Source organism: Anabrus simplex, chromosome 1 (genome assembly GCF_040414725.1).
Source record: "Anabrus simplex isolate iqAnaSimp1 chromosome 1, ASM4041472v1, whole genome shotgun sequence".
Taxonomy (NCBI): domain Eukaryota; kingdom Metazoa; phylum Arthropoda; class Insecta; order Orthoptera; family Tettigoniidae; genus Anabrus; species Anabrus simplex.
In genome coordinates, this window is record NC_090265.1 from 962,964,944 (window position 1) to 962,983,740 (window position 18,797).

General features: G+C 38.9%; 1 protein-coding gene across 1 annotated transcript in view; it reads left to right on the forward strand.

Moving 5' to 3' along the window:
* LOC136857637 (DNA-dependent protein kinase catalytic subunit) overlaps window positions 1–18,797 on the forward strand; it is an 873,484-nt gene that overhangs the window by 808,999 nt on the left and 45,688 nt on the right. The window contains exon 49 of the mRNA XM_067136445.2: window positions 6,723–6,887. Coding sequence (XP_066992546.2) covers window positions 6,723–6,887 — 165 coding nt within the window. The remainder of the gene's footprint in view (window positions 1–6,722; window positions 6,888–18,797) is intronic.

Below are 18,797 nucleotides of genomic sequence, written 5' to 3' on the forward strand. Positions count from 1 at the left end.
TGTTCATTTCCTTTTTCCTTCCCTTCCTTTATTACTGACCAGAAAGATTTCCCTGCTGCTTGACCTAGCCTTTCCAGGTTATTACCAAAATCTTCCCATGACTTCTTTTTGGATTCAACAAATATTTGTTTCGCTCTGTTTCTTTCATCTACGTACAAATCCCTGTCTGCCTCGGCCCTTGTTTGGAGCCATTTCTGATAAGCCTTCTTTTTACGTTTACAGGCTGCTCTCACTTCATCATTCCACCAAGATGTTTGCCTTTTCCCATCTTTACACACAGTTGTTCCTAGGCATTCCCTTGCTGTTTCTACTACAGCATTCCTGTATGCCACCCATTCACTTTCTATACCCTGAACCTGCTTACTATCTACTGTTCGAAACTTCTCACTAATCATATCCATGTACTTCTGTCTAATTTCCTCGTCCTGCAGATTTTCTACCCTTATTCGTTTGCAGACAGATTTCACTTTATCTACCCTAGGCCTAGAGATACTTAGTTCACTACAGATCAGATAGTGGTCTGTATCATCGAAAAATCCCCGAAAAACTCGTACATTCCTAACAGATTTCCTGAATTCAAAGTCTGTTAAGATATAGTCTATTATGGATCTGGTACCCCTAGCCTCCCATGTGTAGCAGTGAATAGCCTTATGCTTGAAGAATGTATTCGTAACAGCTAAACCGATACTAGCACAGAAGTCCAGCAAACGCTTCCCATTTCCATTAGCTTCCATATCTTCTCCACATTTACCAATCACCCTTTCGTATCCTTCAGTTCTATACCCAACTCTCGCATTGAAATCGCCCATTAGCACTATTCTATCCTTGCTGTTGACCCTGACCACGATGTCACTCAATGCTTCATAAAACTTGTCGACTTCATCCTCATCTGCACCCTCACATGGTGAATACACGGAAACAATTCTTGTCCTAATTCCTCCAACTGACAAATCTACCCACATCATTCGCTCATTTACGTGCCTAACAGAAACTATGTTGCGTGCAGTGGTATTCCTGATAAAGAGCCCCACCCCAGACTCTGCCCTTCCCTTTCTAACACGCGTCAAGTACACTTTATAATCTCCTATCTCTTCCTCGTTATCTCCCCTTATCCGAATATCACTTACTCCTAGCACATCCAGATGCATCCTCTTTGCTGACTCAGCCAGTTTTTTTATTTTTTTTTATTTTTTTTTAAAGCGATATGGGAACTAGACTGTTGTACATTTGGGGCGGAGACCAAACACAACATCCTTTCCCTCTCATTTTGAAGAAATACATTTTCAACTCTTCTTGTTTACTCACTGGCGTGTTATATGACATTTCCCTCTTCCCTCCAATGTTGAATTGATCACCTATGCTTTCCATTTGTCAGTGATGTTTGGTTTGTACAATTCTTGTTGCTTCATCTCAGTTGTAACTTCTTGGTGGAAACTGAAAGACAAAATAGATAATTTGTTACTAGAATAAAATATAAATGATGATATTGGGTGCCACCTGCAAAAGATTTACAGGAAGAATTGACTCCGTAGTCAGAGGCAGACACAATTTGGCTCAATGAGCATCAGGCAGGAAAAGGAGCAGAGTATGCACCCTAACAGAAGTTAACCTTGTAGCTGCTTGCACAGCTTGCTGTTACAACTGGGGACAAGCCGCTTATGAAAACTGATTTAAACTTTTGACATTTTTGTTGTGTCTAATGTCTTGTTCTATTCAGTGCTTTAGATTATAGTGCTAAGTAAATTTGTTTAATTATATTCCCTTCATTAGGTTATGCGTAGGAAAGAAAATTAATAACTTTGACATCTGATAACTAAATACTCCTTGATTACTACCTGCAGTCCTGAAAATACAATAAGCCAACAAAATACTTGTTTAAAAACAGCATAAACAATGAACAAAAATTTAGCTGTAGGTTAGGGCCTAAGTACAGAAATAAATACATGAATAAATATAATTTACCATAAACAAAACATAGGCCTATGTGTTCTTATATATCTGAAATTTTATTCAGCAGATGATGAGAAGGTGTGTGTGTGTTTTCGCTGAAGATGGGGGGTTATATTTGGTACGATCGATCTTGCACTTGCAATTCGAAGAACAGCAGTGAGCTGTACGTCAGTTAGAGTGTCTCTTCGCAAAGTTTTATTTATCTTAATTAGAGAGAACACTTTCTCACACAGATATGTTGAGGCAAACATTGATAGAAGTTTGGCAGCCCTTTTGTGCATATTTGTGAAATCTGTTTGCAGAAAATGTTCATAAAAATGTGATAGGCTTATTCGCGATTCATATTTAGCCTTCAGTTCACTATCACATCGAATTGCGAGCAACTTGCACTGTAGATCAGACGAAACATCATCAATTACTATAGCAGTTGAAAAGGGCGCAGCAAACACTTTCAGAGCAATTGATAAATCATCCATTTCTCTAAATTGGTTGGAAAATTATTTCACAGGACTCGCAAGAATACCTGACAATGTCTGCAACTGAGCGTGAGTTAAACTAGATTTCCGCATTGACAATTAGGGAAAATGGGCTAACTCACCTTTCAATATCTGACACTGCTATTTTATTAAACATAATAATATAATACAAACATAATATACTAGATAGACGTCAGCTGCTCCTGGCTTTTCGGCTCTGCCCACGCCCATGCAATTGGTTCAGGGAGCAGGCTCTCTCATTGCCAACCTATGCTGTAGTGTATGATGAACTCCTCCTCCCAAGGTGGCTGTCATCAGGCTCACAAAATTCCAAACTTGCTTCATTACCTTACCTGCTACTATTTAACTCTGAAAATAAATTTGGGTAGCATGCCAGGTTTTTCTAAATCCACCAATAAAAGGTTTACCATAAGTTTCAGTGCGAGAATTTATTCCTGAAACAAAATAAAACAAAACAAACACCGACAATAATCATCACATGATGAGACCAAATTCTTTTGCGCTTACAAAATAAACATCCACAAACAACATCTAAAATCTTTACCATGGCTTATAACTGCATGTAATAAACAATCCCAGTCACCTCACTATACTCTGTTAATCAAACCATAGAACTTGACAATGTAAAAAGGCTGCTGTGGAATAGATGAACGACGAATGCCATGTCAAATCAATCAAAGAATGAGCAAGCACTGAACACTTGGCCTATGATTTCATCTAGCAATGATCAGTTCTGTGCACAACAACACATTAGCTCCAGATTACACATGTAAACCACCACACACACTGTGCCGTTTCACAGAGAGGAATAATCCAGAGTATGACTGACGAATGAACACCATGTAGCGTATTCCACAGAATGCACACCGGGAATAAACTCGTAATAACACTGTAATACACTCGTAATGACTTCATAATGCCTTTGTATATAGTCTGCTCTGTAATGGATAATGAATAATGACCTCATCGCATGTGCACACATGTATATATAGGATTGCCCCACATGACTGTAGTGTCGCCAAAAGTCCACTGGTAGAAACGTCTTCAAGCGTCTCTCATTCAATGCAATCTCATTCAAAATCGGAGCTTTTGGATTGGTTACTGAGTGGCCAGTTAGAAAATTAGCAATCTCTAGTGTTTATCCACATTGATGAATAACAATCTTCAACCTATACGTCCCGGATGTACCCCGGGTTTCCAAGCCACAAGTGCAACACTTTCAACCGACTTCAACTGTCTTTACTGATATAGCACTGTTTCCCATATTGCATAATTTTCTAGGCCATGTGTACAGACAGTACGTTGGCACTGCATTGTGCTTATCACATGTATGGCTTGCAGTGGTGTCGCTACCGGCGTGCTACCCGGCCAGTGTCTTGAAAAAGGTGCGTATCCAACTGACGAGGCCATGCCACACTCTGGGCGAAACACTGGTAACTTTTGACGATTGAGTTTCCTGAATTTTATGTCTAGACTCTTACCCAAATTAAAAGTTATACAAATGTAAGGATATACTTGTTCAGTATTCCCTAACTACAAATCCTTCTTATAGAACTCTGTTCTTACATCTTAATTTACCAGACTCACATGATATTCACTACTTTATATTACAAACTATTTTATGAAAATTTCCTAACCTAAAATCAGGAGATCATCATTTACAAACATTTTCTAACCTAATATTGGAAGGTTGTACTTCTATATGGATAGCTAACAGCGGCTCACGGCACTTGGATCTTTATTGCTAAAAATACACTACAAAATAAAAAAGCCAGTCGCAAGACATGAATCAGTTGGTACAGGACACCTCCAGCTACTGTAGGCAACAATCACAACCCATGTACGATTCTGTTGGTCAAACACAATAAGCTTCACATTGCTAGAATTGGTTAATTTTTTTTTTTTTTTTCTGGGAAACATGCTTTAAGCAGATAGAAGTGAAAACAGAGTTGAGCTATGTCTATATTCACTAATAAAATATTCTGAGACAGCAGGGTGTGAAAGAGGAAAAATTGACTTAACTCATTTTTTAGTCACAAGTTTCTATTTTTATAGATTGCACGAGAGGTTGTCATATTTTTCTGGACAGACACACAACTAATTCTCAGCACCTTATATGCACATATAGAACAGGCTATGCAGATTCAGAATCTGACACAACCCTCTTTTTGTAAGAAAACTGACATCTCCTTCTTCACACACACGCACACACACACACGCGCGCGCACACACACACACACACACACAGTAGCAAAATGTAAACATACAATACTCTGCTCCTTGATGGTATCTTTGTCTATGTCCCTTTTTAACCATACTATTTTCTCCTTTTAAATTCCCAGTGTTGCTTGAATCTTTATATGCCATCAAAGCCAATTATAACCTATCTTTAATAACCTTAATCGGCCTTTTTCCCTTAACTCTTCCCACTCTATGCACATCATCTGTATCCACTTCACCATAGTTTACCTTCATATGGTTTTTTTATTACATCCAATACTTTATTCTCTGTGATATTTAATTTTCATTTTCAGTCTCAGGTACACTGTAGATAAAGATATTTTCTTCCTGACTTCCCAGTTGACAATATTTTCTTGCCGCTGTATTTGTCAACTCTTCCTCTAAACTGTTTACTTTGGTTTTCGGTACTTGTAATTCACCAGTATTCTGCACAACCTTCTCTGTTATTATTCTCAGTTCCTCTTTAACATACTCTTTTATCTCCTTCATTTCAGTATATTGTTCCTGAATATGGTCTCTATTTTGTTCTGCCTGCCAAGTCTCTCTAACTATTTCTTTGATCTTCTCCATCTCTACCCAGCCTGATCCCACTAGTCCAGGACCAGGATTCATCTCAACACCTCCTATTATGAGTAGTGCTGCCACCACTACTGCCACCACCAGAGATACTTACAACCCAGTGTTGCCAGTTACTCTTCGCACTTGCCGTACGCTCTCACTTCATATATCCGTGCCATCGACCTATGGCTGCCCATTACTATTGAATAGCAATCCCCATATTTCTTGCTTAGCACTCGCACTCAGTACAACCTGTCGCTTCGCAAACTTCATTACAACTGCTTAGTTTATAGTCAGTATCCATGTAAAAACAACTGATTTTAAACCTTGCAGCCTTGTTAAAACAGTCATAGTCAATCAAGTTGCTCATGCAAAGACACAGAGCATAGTCTTCATGAAGCGTGAAAATTTTGTCCAGTTTGCATTTTCACATGTGTTGAGTAGTGTAATTGGTTAGACATTCATCTTCTGTACTCAGGATTATGAAATTGAAGTCCAGTACAGTCAGTTTGTACAGTATTTACTGGTTTGTTAAAGACCCTCTTCAGTGGACAAGTCCAACACTCCGGCATCTTTTACATCTGTTGTTGTTGTTAAAGTGACATTTAAAGAGTCAAATTGAATTGTTTCTTTGTTGAGGAAGGAGAAATAATAAATTGACTGAGCAAATTGGCTACATGGTTTGAGTCACTTAGCTGTGAGTTTGCATTTGGGAGATAACGGATTCGAACGGCACTATTGGCAGCCCTTTGGATGGTTTTCTGTGATTTCCCATTTTCACACCAGGAAAATACTGTGGTTGTTCCTTGATTAAGGCCACAATCACTTCCGTCCGAGTACTAGCCCTTTCGTATCCCATGTCACCATAAAGATTCTATATAAAAACAGCACACAAAAAACAAGATAAATAATTGTGATATTGTGATTCTGTACCACAACTGATCCTGCTTTCAACAAGAAAAGTACTGCATTAATAGGAAAATCCATCGCATGGGTTGTTTTAGCATATGTAGGTTATTTTCTTTCACCAAAATAATATTTCATGTTCAAAGTTGCCGTTATGCTAGTCCTATGAATGAAAATTTACAAGTTTTCTTTCTCACAAGATAGGTCATTGCTATTTACAAGAACTGCATACTCGATGCGAGTGTTGGTAGTTAAGCAAACATAGAAGGCTAGGTCATCTGCAGTTAAGCTAGTAATGTTGATAGTACTTGGACGTCAGTCTTAAAGTGGTTAAAGGTACTCAGAGGAGAAAGAGCCAATAGGAGATCAGGCTGATTTGTTTTATGGCAAGTGAGAATATTTTTGAGATTTTGTGGTTGCTTGTAAGTAACCATGGGGCTCTGGTGTAGAGGTAAACAGTATTTAATCTACGATAGGAGTGGCAAATTTTCCCTTAAACTTGAAATAAGGTACTTGTATCTTATGAGAGGAAGAATTATATTAAGGATATATGTCATTGTTTTGTTACAGGCAGGCAGCCATCTTATCATATAAGAGTTGGCTGTGTAAAGCTTCAGGAAAGGAGAATTTACCTATTTTCCAGCTGTACAGAAATGCATACATCAAGTATTCCCGCTCTGAAACTGTGGCATCATACAACGAGAAAGTCAACATGATCCCATGGGACATTTTCAAGTAAGAGCCAAGATTTTCAATAGTGTGTAACTGGTTCCATGACAGTATATTCCTGGTATAATTTTTTTTACCTTTTACCATAGGCATATAATCATACAAATTTTGCATTAGAATTTCTCCACTTATTCAAGAATGAATGCTGTCATTTAGTTCATATATTCAATAATTTATGTTTACATTTTGCTACTGTGTGTGTATAGAAATTGTCAAATGATTTCTTAACCTTAACAATAATCTGTTCACAAAGAGTAACTCTGTGTAAATAACTACCTCAACATTAGAACAGTACAGATTAGTGATTTAAATAATAATGTTAATAATCAGTATTTACAAGAAACAAAACAAAAATCTATATAGGAGATATTAAACAATGAATCGACATGCATTTTCAAGCTATCTACAATACATTAAGGACATTTACAAATAAATAATAGCATCATTACTGTTACCCTTCCTTTAACAGAAGAGTGTACATAATACAAGGTACATATAAAACAAGTAATGACGTAATAATCCAAATATAACAAACCTGAATGAACAACATCAGCCGATGATACACCAGGAAAAACATCTTAAATTTCGACAACACATGGCTACGCAGGGTTACCAACATGACAACTAGAGAAAGGATGTATGAGAAGCAGGCCGGGAAACCTTACAGAGGAAGAGACCTTACGTGACGTTGTAGGGAAAGAAACGTGAGAGCATTAACCCTTTAGTCTGGTTTACTCAACATAGAGAATTTTAACAAGGTATAAAGAACACCAATTAAAAGGATAACATTATCTGTTAAGTAAAAGGTTAAATCAAACCATGAGGTTCCTATTCGTGGTTCTTCAGAAAATTAAATATCTACACAATATTACAATTACATTTAAATAAGTCAGCATAACTTCGATGATGAAATTTACAAGGGAAATTTAACAGGGAGTATGACATAATTACAACCATCTTACAAGGCAGATAGAAAGGAGTTTAAAAAAGAAAGAAAACAACGGAAATTTAAATTTAGCGCAGAGGCCTTTAGAGGTGCAGTCCTCTCCTAATACATATCAGCGAGGGACGCATAGCTCAACAGTTGTACACTAAAATTGACGCGGCATTACTGGAGGCAGCCCGAATGGAAAAATTAAAATCTACATTTACACAAAATGTTAATAAAAGGAATTGCCTCCAAAACAAAGGATATGCCTAGCTGACAAACTAAGACATTACAAAACCAAAACGGTGAAAACCAGGGTCTAAGATAAACTCCGAATAAATGAATTTACATATTAATTTAACCTTTGAGAAAAGAAACCACCTTACAAGGTGCGTCCGATCGTTAAGTCGTACGAAAACCAAAGACGCTGAACAGAGCCTTTGTACTACCGAGTAGCCAAAAGCCGAAAATTGAGAAACATTCAGACAGCCAGTCAGGGAAGCTACCTATGATTCGACCCGAAGTTTTAACAGCCAGTCAGGGAAGCTACCTATGATTCGACCCCAAGTTTTCACCAATACAATTTATTGTTATTTTTGCCAGTCGGATTACAGCACCATATATGGTTATGTGAGAAACATATTCTAGAGGTTTCGATTGCGAAACTCAACGATTTCGTGATCGAAGCTTCCACGTGGCAACTACAGGGTGATACAAAAAATGGGTTACAACATGTACACTTCTGGAGATCTCAATATCTAAAACTCCATTATTAAATAAATATAATTCTCTCTTCTGTGAGTCCTGAAAATTATTTAAATCCACAAAATTTACATAAATTTACAGCAACAAGAAAACAAATATTTAATTGAATTCTTCAAAAATGTCAGTTCCTTAGTTTCTTTCATTGATGGTTTCATGACAAATTTTTAGTACAATATCAAGAATTAAATTATTCCACCGACTCTATTAACTCACCACCGGCGACATCCTCCACCGCCGAATCTCCAGCTCTGCTCGATAATAAATTTTAAAAAACACTTTACATTAAATAGCGGTTTTAACTGGAGGTCTGAATTTTGCGAAAACACACTGATACCAACACATACCACCCACATCTTGATGCGACTTTTACCAAGAGTATCTTGGAAGCAGAATTTCGTAAGCTCGACCACAGATATTGCTGTCCATAGGATCGCTGACATCGGCCGCCTGCCAACATGGTTTCCCTTTTCAGTCCCACTAGAGTCTCCATTGAAGCTTCATTTAGTTCACTCGAATAGTGAACTCACAGTGAACATGTAGTAAAACATGGCGCAGTACTGGGCAACTGCCACCACCAGGAATTCTGTGACAATGCACTTCCATGTTGGATGCAAACAGGTCAGGAATTCATAATGCCCCTTCCAACAGGCATGGCAGGTTCACTGTCTGGACCAGGTTATTGTGATCACTGGAACAGAGATCAATCCGCAGCAGAAAAGGAAGTACACTGAGCAGCACGAAAAATGCAACACCCAGTAAATTATGTGTAATTATATATTTAATCGAAGTGAAGCACTTCAACCATTGTTTATAGATGGGGTATGCTATTGGCATTGCTTTGCAAGTAAACAGTGAAGTGTTGATTGTTTATTGTACTAGCCTCAATTGTTTTCTCCTGTGCAACCTGGAAAACACATCGCTGGATGTGAGCCAGTAATGTTTTCCCGCTCTTGTAGCGCTTACTGTTGTACCTTTAATTGTTCCCCTTTCAATCACATGTCTTTGTAGGATCTTTCTGCAATTCTCTTAATCAGATTTCTGGAGTAAACATGCCGTTAAGCCCTGAACAAGCTGCGAAAGCTGTTGCTTTGGTGGAAGATGGTTGCAGCATGCATTACGTTGCAGAAGTGTGGAGTACTACACCTTCTACAATTTCCAGAACCATACGAAGGTACAAGGAAACTGGAGGCTTTGCAAGGAGACCAGGATCAGGCCCAAGAGCAACATCGGAGAAAGATGACTGCTTCTTACAACTTCAAGTTCCCAAGTTCGAGGGATCAATGTTAGTGAGAGAACCGTTCAAAGAAGACTGGAAGAAGCCAATCTTCAGTCCAGAAGACCTGCTACAGGAACGGAACTCACCAGAGAGCATCGCACATCTCGACTGCGTTTCACAAGGGAACATCTTGGCTGGACAGTACAACAAAGGGATCAGGTGTTGTTCACCGACGAGTCGCGATTTGGCCTCCGATCACCTGACGGAAAAGAGAGGGTCTGGAGAAGGCCAGTGGAAAGGTATTCCCCTTGCACATTCTCATCCAGGACGCCTTTTCACGGTGGTTCTGTGATGGTGTGGGCATGAATCAATACAGCTGCAAGGACGGACTTAGTCTTCGTGGAGCATGGGAGCCTTACCGCACATCGGTATGTGGAGGAAATCCTTCTGTAGCATGTTGTGCCTTTTGCTCTGTTTATTGGTGATGGTTTTACACTAATGCACAACAATGCACGTCCACATGTTGCGAGAATTGTGCAACAGTTCTTGGACGAAACAGAGATTCATGCTATGGTTTGGCCTGCTCGAAGCCCCGATTTGAATCCCATTTCGCATGTTGGGACCAGCTGGGGAGAAGAGTCCGTCAGCGCTATCCAGAGACCCTACAGGACCTACGAAACGCCCTCCTGGAAGAATAGGACATGATTCCTCAACAGAACATTACCGCATTAATCAGGAGCATGCCTGAAAGGTTGAATGCCGTCATTGCTGCAAGAGGTGGCAATACACACTTTTGAAGATGCGAACAGAGGTCCCCGAGATAGTCTCCAAGGTCTGTGAAGTGAAAGTGTGAAGTGTGTAACATTAAAACGGAGTGCATTACCTTTATGAGCTTACTCAAAATTTCCTTGAAATGTGCATCTCTCGCTTAATTTGCTCAATTTGTTTGTAATCGTCTTTTCTTTTCATTGTTAGACACTTAGATGGGACCGTACCACAATATTCCACGAGAAGATGGTGGATTAGTGTCATAAATTTAGAATAAATTTCAGTTTTTGAAAGAAATTGAAGTGTTACGTTTTTCGTGCCGCTCAGTGTATTACCCTGCAACTAACAAAAGAACCTGCGCAAAGCTCACTTCCCCGTGTATTCTCTCTGAGTGGATGTCTGACATCATAGAGAGTAGTGGAGGGGGTCACATGCTGTCTGGTCACCGTACTGTGCACGCTGTGAAGCGTGGTTGCACAAGAGTTTCGCTGTCTCTTCTGTATCCGTTTTAGCGCTCTTGTTGTTTTGTCAGTTTCATTCACATTTCTTTCTTTAGTTGTAGTAATTGTAGTCCTATAATTCTTTCACGTGTAGCGTGTACTGTATTGTAAATGTTTTTATGTATATAGTGTTGAACAGTGTTACCTAGCGACCTTCAAGGGTCATTACTCATTACGGAGCACATTAACCAGGTGAATAAACTAAATTCTTGACTGTGTAAAAAACAGAATTGAAGTATCGGCAGTTGCGCAACTGGTATGCCAACACACACACACACATCTAAAGCCGCTCAGCAGCGAAATAATTGACGGCAGCCCAGTCTTTCATCTATATAGTGTTTAGTGTTGTGTACCATGTTATTCTAGTGAGAGTGTCATTTGAATGTACAGTAGTTATGGCTGCTACTTCGAATTCTGGTAGCAAATCTGGACGGCGTGTAAGGGGACAAGTCAGAGAAATAGTATATAACGTAGCTGCTCACTTACGAGAACAGAAAACGGTTCATAATCTGAATTATAATGTAGTGGCTTGAACAAGTGAAGCAACAGGGGTTTCAAAGTCACTGGTGAAACGTATGACAGGGAAGGGCTAGGAGTGGGAAGGAAGCGGCCGTGGCCTTAAGTAAGGTACAGCCCCAGCATTTGCCTGGTGTGAAATGGGAAACCACGGAAAACCATTTTCAGGGGAAACGGATTTTAGCGGAAGGGAAGACTTCTATGACCAAGGGTCATTTGCATTTTTCAACACCTGATGGCAAGAAAACAGTCCACAAGAAAAGTTTCGAAACAGACGACTTCACAAAAGATGTGACATGTTGGAAAATACACAAATTTTACGTAATGAAAAAAAACTGTACCTACACTGGACAAATTGAAGCGTGTGTTAAAATCGGAAAAGATACTTGACTGTAGCAAATTATCTTCGACGGTTATTTTGTGTTGTTCATATAATGTCCTCTGTGTGTACGCTTATTGGAACAGTATATTTTTATTTTGATATTTTTAAAAATATGGTTTACAGCTTCGGTATTGTAAGTAGTTTCATTTAAGTCAATGCTTAATACTTTTGGCCACTTTACATTTACTTTCGTTCTTTTAATTGCGTTGTGTTTCCGGCTTTAATGAAAGAATAACCTCAATCGAAGAGCCTGACTGCAGCTACTTGCAGTATGTGTTAACGCCAGCTTGACAGCCGGCATGTCTGTCAGCCAGCTGCACGTGTGCTTGTCCTTGATTCGTCGGGTAACATCGGGATGAACCGAAACAAGCTGCGCGAACCGAAGTAGCCGAGGGTTCTTTTGTTTGTTGTCGGTTAATAATACAGGAAAGGCATAGCCTCGGCTCTGCAGAAGAGTCTTTTGAGAAACGTAGACTGAAGGGTGGTTTTTCCGCTTTTTTTTTCTTTACGAATATTACTATATAACAGGAACTCTTAATATTCCATGCAAGGAGGATAACCTTGCCCCAAATATCTTTGGGAACTCCAAGCCCCCCCACCAGGGCAAGCATGTATAAAAATTTACCAAACATAACAGACCAAACAAAATTAGGAAAGTTTACTGGAGTTTACCTTAATACCGGAAATTTTACAAGGGATCCCTAGTTATGACAATGAATGAAAATCTTAACCTAAAGGACATACTAAATTATACCTAACATGATCTCAAATGACCATTCTTATTACAACTAAAATCTTAAATAACCTCTAAACTTGCCAATGTATCCGGCCGGATATGTACCCCAAAATTGGCTTACGACTAAGTTTCCTTAAGTAACTAATGGTTTCTAAAGCATCATCTCATAACTAGGCGATCTTGACTTGTGACAAATGGACTTGACTGATCCTCTTCTTTTCAGGATCGCTGACTAACAATGACACAGGGGTTAAAAATTTCAATATCGTGCAGGGACCTCGAAATCTGGGGGCCAACTTACTAATGACATGGTCCGCAGCACTACTTATAGTATGAGTCTTTACATAAACCTGGTTGCCCACAGACAGACTATGCGGTCTTCGCCCGTGATTATAGTTACGTTGAACTTTAGCGTAATATACTTTCAAATTCTTGCGCGCATGGTGCCAAGCAGCACAGATCGTTTCTGGATTTGCGATATCAGGTAGAAGCTCGTTAATAGACCCCAGATTAGAGAGTGGAGAATTGGGGGTGAACGCTAGCATCAATGAAGCAGGAGTTTGCTTATGACTTTCATGAACTGCAGTGTTGAAAGCAAATGATAACCAATTAAGTGATGAATCCCATTTAGAATGGTCAGAAGAATGGTAGGCAATAAGAGCAGATCTTAGATTTTGATTGTCCCTTTCAGCATAATTAGGCCTGTTATAATAAGGGGTGGTAGTCACATGTGAAATAGGTCAAAACAGAAATTACGGAATTGCACAGATGTAAAAGATCTAGCATTATCACTCACCAGAAATTGACAGGGTCCATATGAAGCAAAGATCTGTTTCAAGCAAGAAATAGTAGTATTAGCATTAACCATGCAAGTAGGAAACAGCCATGTAAAACGTGAGAACGCATCAACACACACAAGTATGAAACGATGTCCGGTCCGTGATCGCAGAAAAGGACCAATATAATCTATAAACAGTCTCTCCATCGGGCGAGAAGCTTGCTCAGATGCACAACAGACCTAGTCGGGTATTAGGAGCAGGTTTACTAATATTACAGGTTTTACAAGATTTGACCATGGTGTGGATTTCACCATCCATGGATTTCCAAATGAAATGCTTACGGATTTTCTCTTTAGTCTTCAACACACCGAGGTGTCCACCGACAGCGGATACATGGAAATATTTGAAAAGAGCAGGAACTAAATTAGCTGGAACAACAATTTTGGGGTCTGTGCGACCACGAGCAGGACAACACAGCACACCATTCTTAATGACATAGGGTTTGACATGCTCACTAGACTTAATCCTGTCAATAATAGCCTTCAATTCAGGGTCGTCTTTCTGATGTTTAGAAATATCTTTGAAAAGGAAAGAGGAATTTGTCAAAACTACATTAACAAAGGCCAAAACTTGTTCAGAAGAGGGATCTGCAGGCTCTGATTGAGGATCAGAACTGCCAGGGTAGAACATTCTACTAAGACTGTCAGCAACAACATTTTGAGTTCCACGAATGTGACGAGTTTCAAATTGAAAAACTGAGATGCGTACTGCCCAGTCCGCAAGACGACCGGTCCTTCTTCGTCTGGGCAGTACCCAACTCAACTCCTGATTATCAGTTTCAAGATCAAATGGGAGGTGTTTGAGGTACATTGTGAATCTTTCCAAAGAGAAAACAACAGCTAAGGCTTCTAATTCATAGATCGAATAATTAAGTTCAGCAGGATTGAGACTACAGGAAGTATAAGAAATTGGACGACGTCCATCTTCAAATTCCTGAAGGAGCACACCAGACATACCAGTAGATGAGGCATCAGTCTGGAGAATGAAACATTTAGAAAAATCTGGCATCGCCAGCATAGGAGTGTTACATAAGGCAGATTTCAAATCATAGAAAGCTTAAAGTTGAGCATCATCCCATTCAAATTTAGCATCCTTCCTCCTCAAGACATTTAATGGGGCTGCTCTTTCAGCAAAATTGGGGATGAATTTACAGAAGAAATTGACCATGCCAACAAACCTAGCTACAGCCTTGACTTCTTTAGGGGTTGGGAAATTTTGTATCACTGCAGTACGAGACTGGTCAATCGAGACACCTTTTTCAGACACAATATGTCCTAAGAAGGACATCTGGGGCTGCGCAAAAGTAACTTTGCTAGCCTTAAGGGTCAGTCCTGCTTTACGGAGTCTTTTAAGGACTTCATTGAGATGAACAAGGTCCTCTTCAAAGGTTTCACTAAATATAACCAAATCATCCAAGTAATTATAAACAAATTTGAATTTAATGTCTGACATCACGTTATCGAGCAGCTGAGTGAGTACCGCAGCTCCCGTCGCCAGGCCAAATGGTACGCGCTCAAATTCATAGATGTTCCAGTCAGTGGCAAAAGCCGTGAGATGCTTGGATTCCTCAGCAAGAGGTGTGAAAATGGGAAATCACGGAAAACCATCTTCAGGGCTACCGACAGTGGGGTTCGAACTTGCTATCTCCCGAATTCTGAATACTGGCCGCACTTAAGTGACTGCAGCTATGGAGCTCAGTGAAGGCAGAAATATTCAGTCAACAGTGTGTAAAGATTGTTGGTTACAACGTCCAGGTAGAAGCAGTGACTAATACTAATAACATATTGAAATTTACCTACAATAACAAAGACGTTTACAATAAGATACAAGATTTGAAAACTGGAAAAGCAGCTGGAATTGATCAGATTTTTGGGGATATACTAAAGGCAATGGGTTGGGATATAGTACCCTATCTAAAGTACTTATTTGTTTACTTTTTACCTAAGTGAATTGAGAGTTGCAATAGTGTATAAAGGAAAGGGTGATAAACGTAAAGCCGATAATTACAGACCAGACAGATTTAAATGTGTTGGATGGAAGCTTTCAGGAAAGCTGTCATTTTAATTATATTAGACATGTTTGCAAAATTACTAACTGGTTTTATACGGTTTAGGAACAATTAAACCACTGAAGCTCAACTTGTAGGATTCTGGCAAGATATAGCAGATATTTGAGATTCAGGAGGTCAGTGGGACTGTATCGTTATTGACCTATCTAAGGTTTTATACGGTGGATCATGGGAGACTGCTGACAAAAATGAGTGCAATTGAACTAGACAAATAAACGAATATCCTTACAATAACAGAAAATTTTCAAAGCGGCTAATAGTGATGTAGAATCAGAGTTTAAGATTTGTTGGTTTCTCTAGAATGAAAGAAACTTTTACCAAAAATGATTTTATGATCACAGTCAAAACTGGTAATCCTTCCAATTATTGTGATAGAGATGTGCTGTTTTAATTCTTTCTGAAGTTTCTCTGGAGATATTTTATTTTTTAATTTCCATACTTTTATTTTCTTCTGTCTTATTCCTTTTACTCTCACAATTTTATCCATTTTCAATTATGCCACCACTACTCTGTGGTCTCCATCAAATGCCTCTCCTGGTAGTGCTGTTCCATCCACTAAATGTTTAAGATTTATTTTCTCAACCAAAAAACAAGCAATAACTGTTTTTGTCCTCCTTTCACCCCAGCCATATCTACTGATCTTTCTAGCATTCTTCTTTATAAACTAAGTATTGCCCACAATCATTGTATTTCTTTAATAAAATTCAATCAACTTATCTCCCTTTCTCCAAATGAAAATGGACCAATTACTTCTTTACTAATCCTGTCATTTCCAACCTGCGCATTGAGGTCTCCCATGACTATCACTTCCACATGATTACTTCCTCAAGAATTCCTCTATATTTTCCTCACTGTTTCGGGTGCAGAAACTTGCATGAAATCCTTCATTCCTTCTTCCGTCCTCAGTCGTACTCTGATTATATTCTGCTAGTCAAAAAATGTATGTAGTTAATATATTTGAGTAAATGTAACTGTATCATTGAAGGTGTTGTCTCTCTTAACTTTATTCTTATTCTTGCTTGCCATTTTCAACAAACCTGGAAACCTCTAATACAGCAGTGACACCTGGGCTATCTATGATAGCTTTTAATGGAGCTGTGGAAAATCAACCCAGCCTTTGGACTGAATATCCAACATACATACATACATACATACATACATACATTACATACATTACATACATACATACATACATACATACATACATTCTTTTAATTCACCTTAGTTTAAGTTGCACCGGACTACACACATCCTTTCAGGTTATAAAAAGTGAAGGACTTGCGATTATCTGACAGCAAGTTTTGTACCTCAAAAAGCTGTTTCACATCAGCCGATGTGATTGGAGCATGCTTGAAGTGAGGAAGGTTGTTGGGTATTAAACCTTCCTCAATCCTATCGACATAGTCGTTTTTGCCAAAGAATAAATGTTTTATAGTTTTATATTCAGTGAGAATAATACATGTTATAACCCTGAAAGGAAAATCAGAAGAGTTGATTGATTTTATGGAGAGGGAGAATGTTGCAATAATGGGACTGAGTGAGGTCAAGTGGAGGGGAAAGGAGAGAAGAGGATGAGTAGAGGGTACACCCTATACTAGATTGGAGGGGGTGAGGCAAAGAATGGAGTAGGAGTGATTGTTAACAAAATCCTGGATGAAAATGTGGATAGGGTAGAATATATTAGTGATAGAAATAGAAGGTGTAGTAAAAGAATACATACATATCCCACATCGTTCCATTTATACGATGGGTCGTCGAATTAAGCCTCTCCACCAACTTCTGTCGTTGTATTTTTCTCCTTCTTCACTGTTGTCCCAGTCCCCTCCTCGTTGCTGAATGTCGTTTTTCACCATGTCTGTATATCGCATTCTTGGCCGCCCTCTTGGTCTTGAATAACTGCAGATCATACATTTTTCTGGGCATGCGATCAGGATCCATCTTTCGCATGTGACCATACCATTTGAGTCTACGCAGAGTTATGTTATCTTGCATTCTGCCAACCTGAGCCATGTCCCTGATGTTCTCATTATGAATTTTATCTTGTCTTGTTTTGCCAACCATCGCTCGGACGAATCTCATTTCAGCTGCCTGAATCCTTGCTTCATGGAATAAATTTAAAAACACAGTTGTAAGCTGTGCAGAGAAAATTTGTGGCAGAACTTCGGTGAGAGTGAAGGAAAAGGAGACACCTTGGTGGAATGAAAATGTGAAGGAGGTTGTTAAACAAAAGAAGAAAGCGTGGCAAGAATGGAATAGAAATAGAAAAAGGAAGTAAGATTAAGTATCAGGAAATCAAAAAGTGGTAAATGGGGAAAAGTAAAAATGTTTGGAGAGATCCATACAAGAGTTAAATCTGAAAAGTGATGGTGAAACAAAATCTGAACTGAAAAGTGCAAAGTGAAAAGTTGCAAAAATTATTTGTGGAAGGTGAGGTTATGAAAATTAATCCTGTCTTTGCATGTTCTCTTGTTGGATTTTTCATCACTATCCTCACTTTATGATAACAAAAGCTCTCATCGTAACAACATGTTTATATTACTAAACCAAATTCTACATTGAGAAACTAGTGTACATACTTGTTAATTAACAGATGAAAAGGAAATCATCCCTTTGCAAGATTTATGAAAACGGTTCACTTCATTTCTTTGTACTTTTCATTTCTGTACCAATGGAGGAACATAACAGGCTTGAAAAGTGAAAAGGTTCCTAACTTATCACTTTCATAGGAACTTCTCTGTTCCACACCAAGTTCCTTACATTCTGGTAGTAAGTTACATACTTCCTGCTGGTGCCCTTGTGCTGATCTCCATACCCAACCTTGCATCTTGCATTATTTCACTTCCCAAATATTTAAAGTATTCAGCAATCTCAAGGTTTTGTTCCCTGATACTAATGATTCCTTTCTCCTTGTGTAATCACCACTGTTTTGCTCTTCTCCACACTGATTTTCATACCATATTTCTCAATATTGTCATTAAAGCCTCTAGTTGGATTTACACTTCTGTTTTGCTGATAACATCCTTGAACTTTGTGTTGGGTCCTCTCCAAGATCCCGAAGAAGTCTTCCATAAAGCGGAAAAGGATGCCATTGCATGGATAAAATCCTGCAACATAGTTGTCTGATTGTGGAAGGTTTTTCTGATTGTGCATATTGTATGTACCTGTAGTCTTAATGATGCATGCAATGACGATGATAAA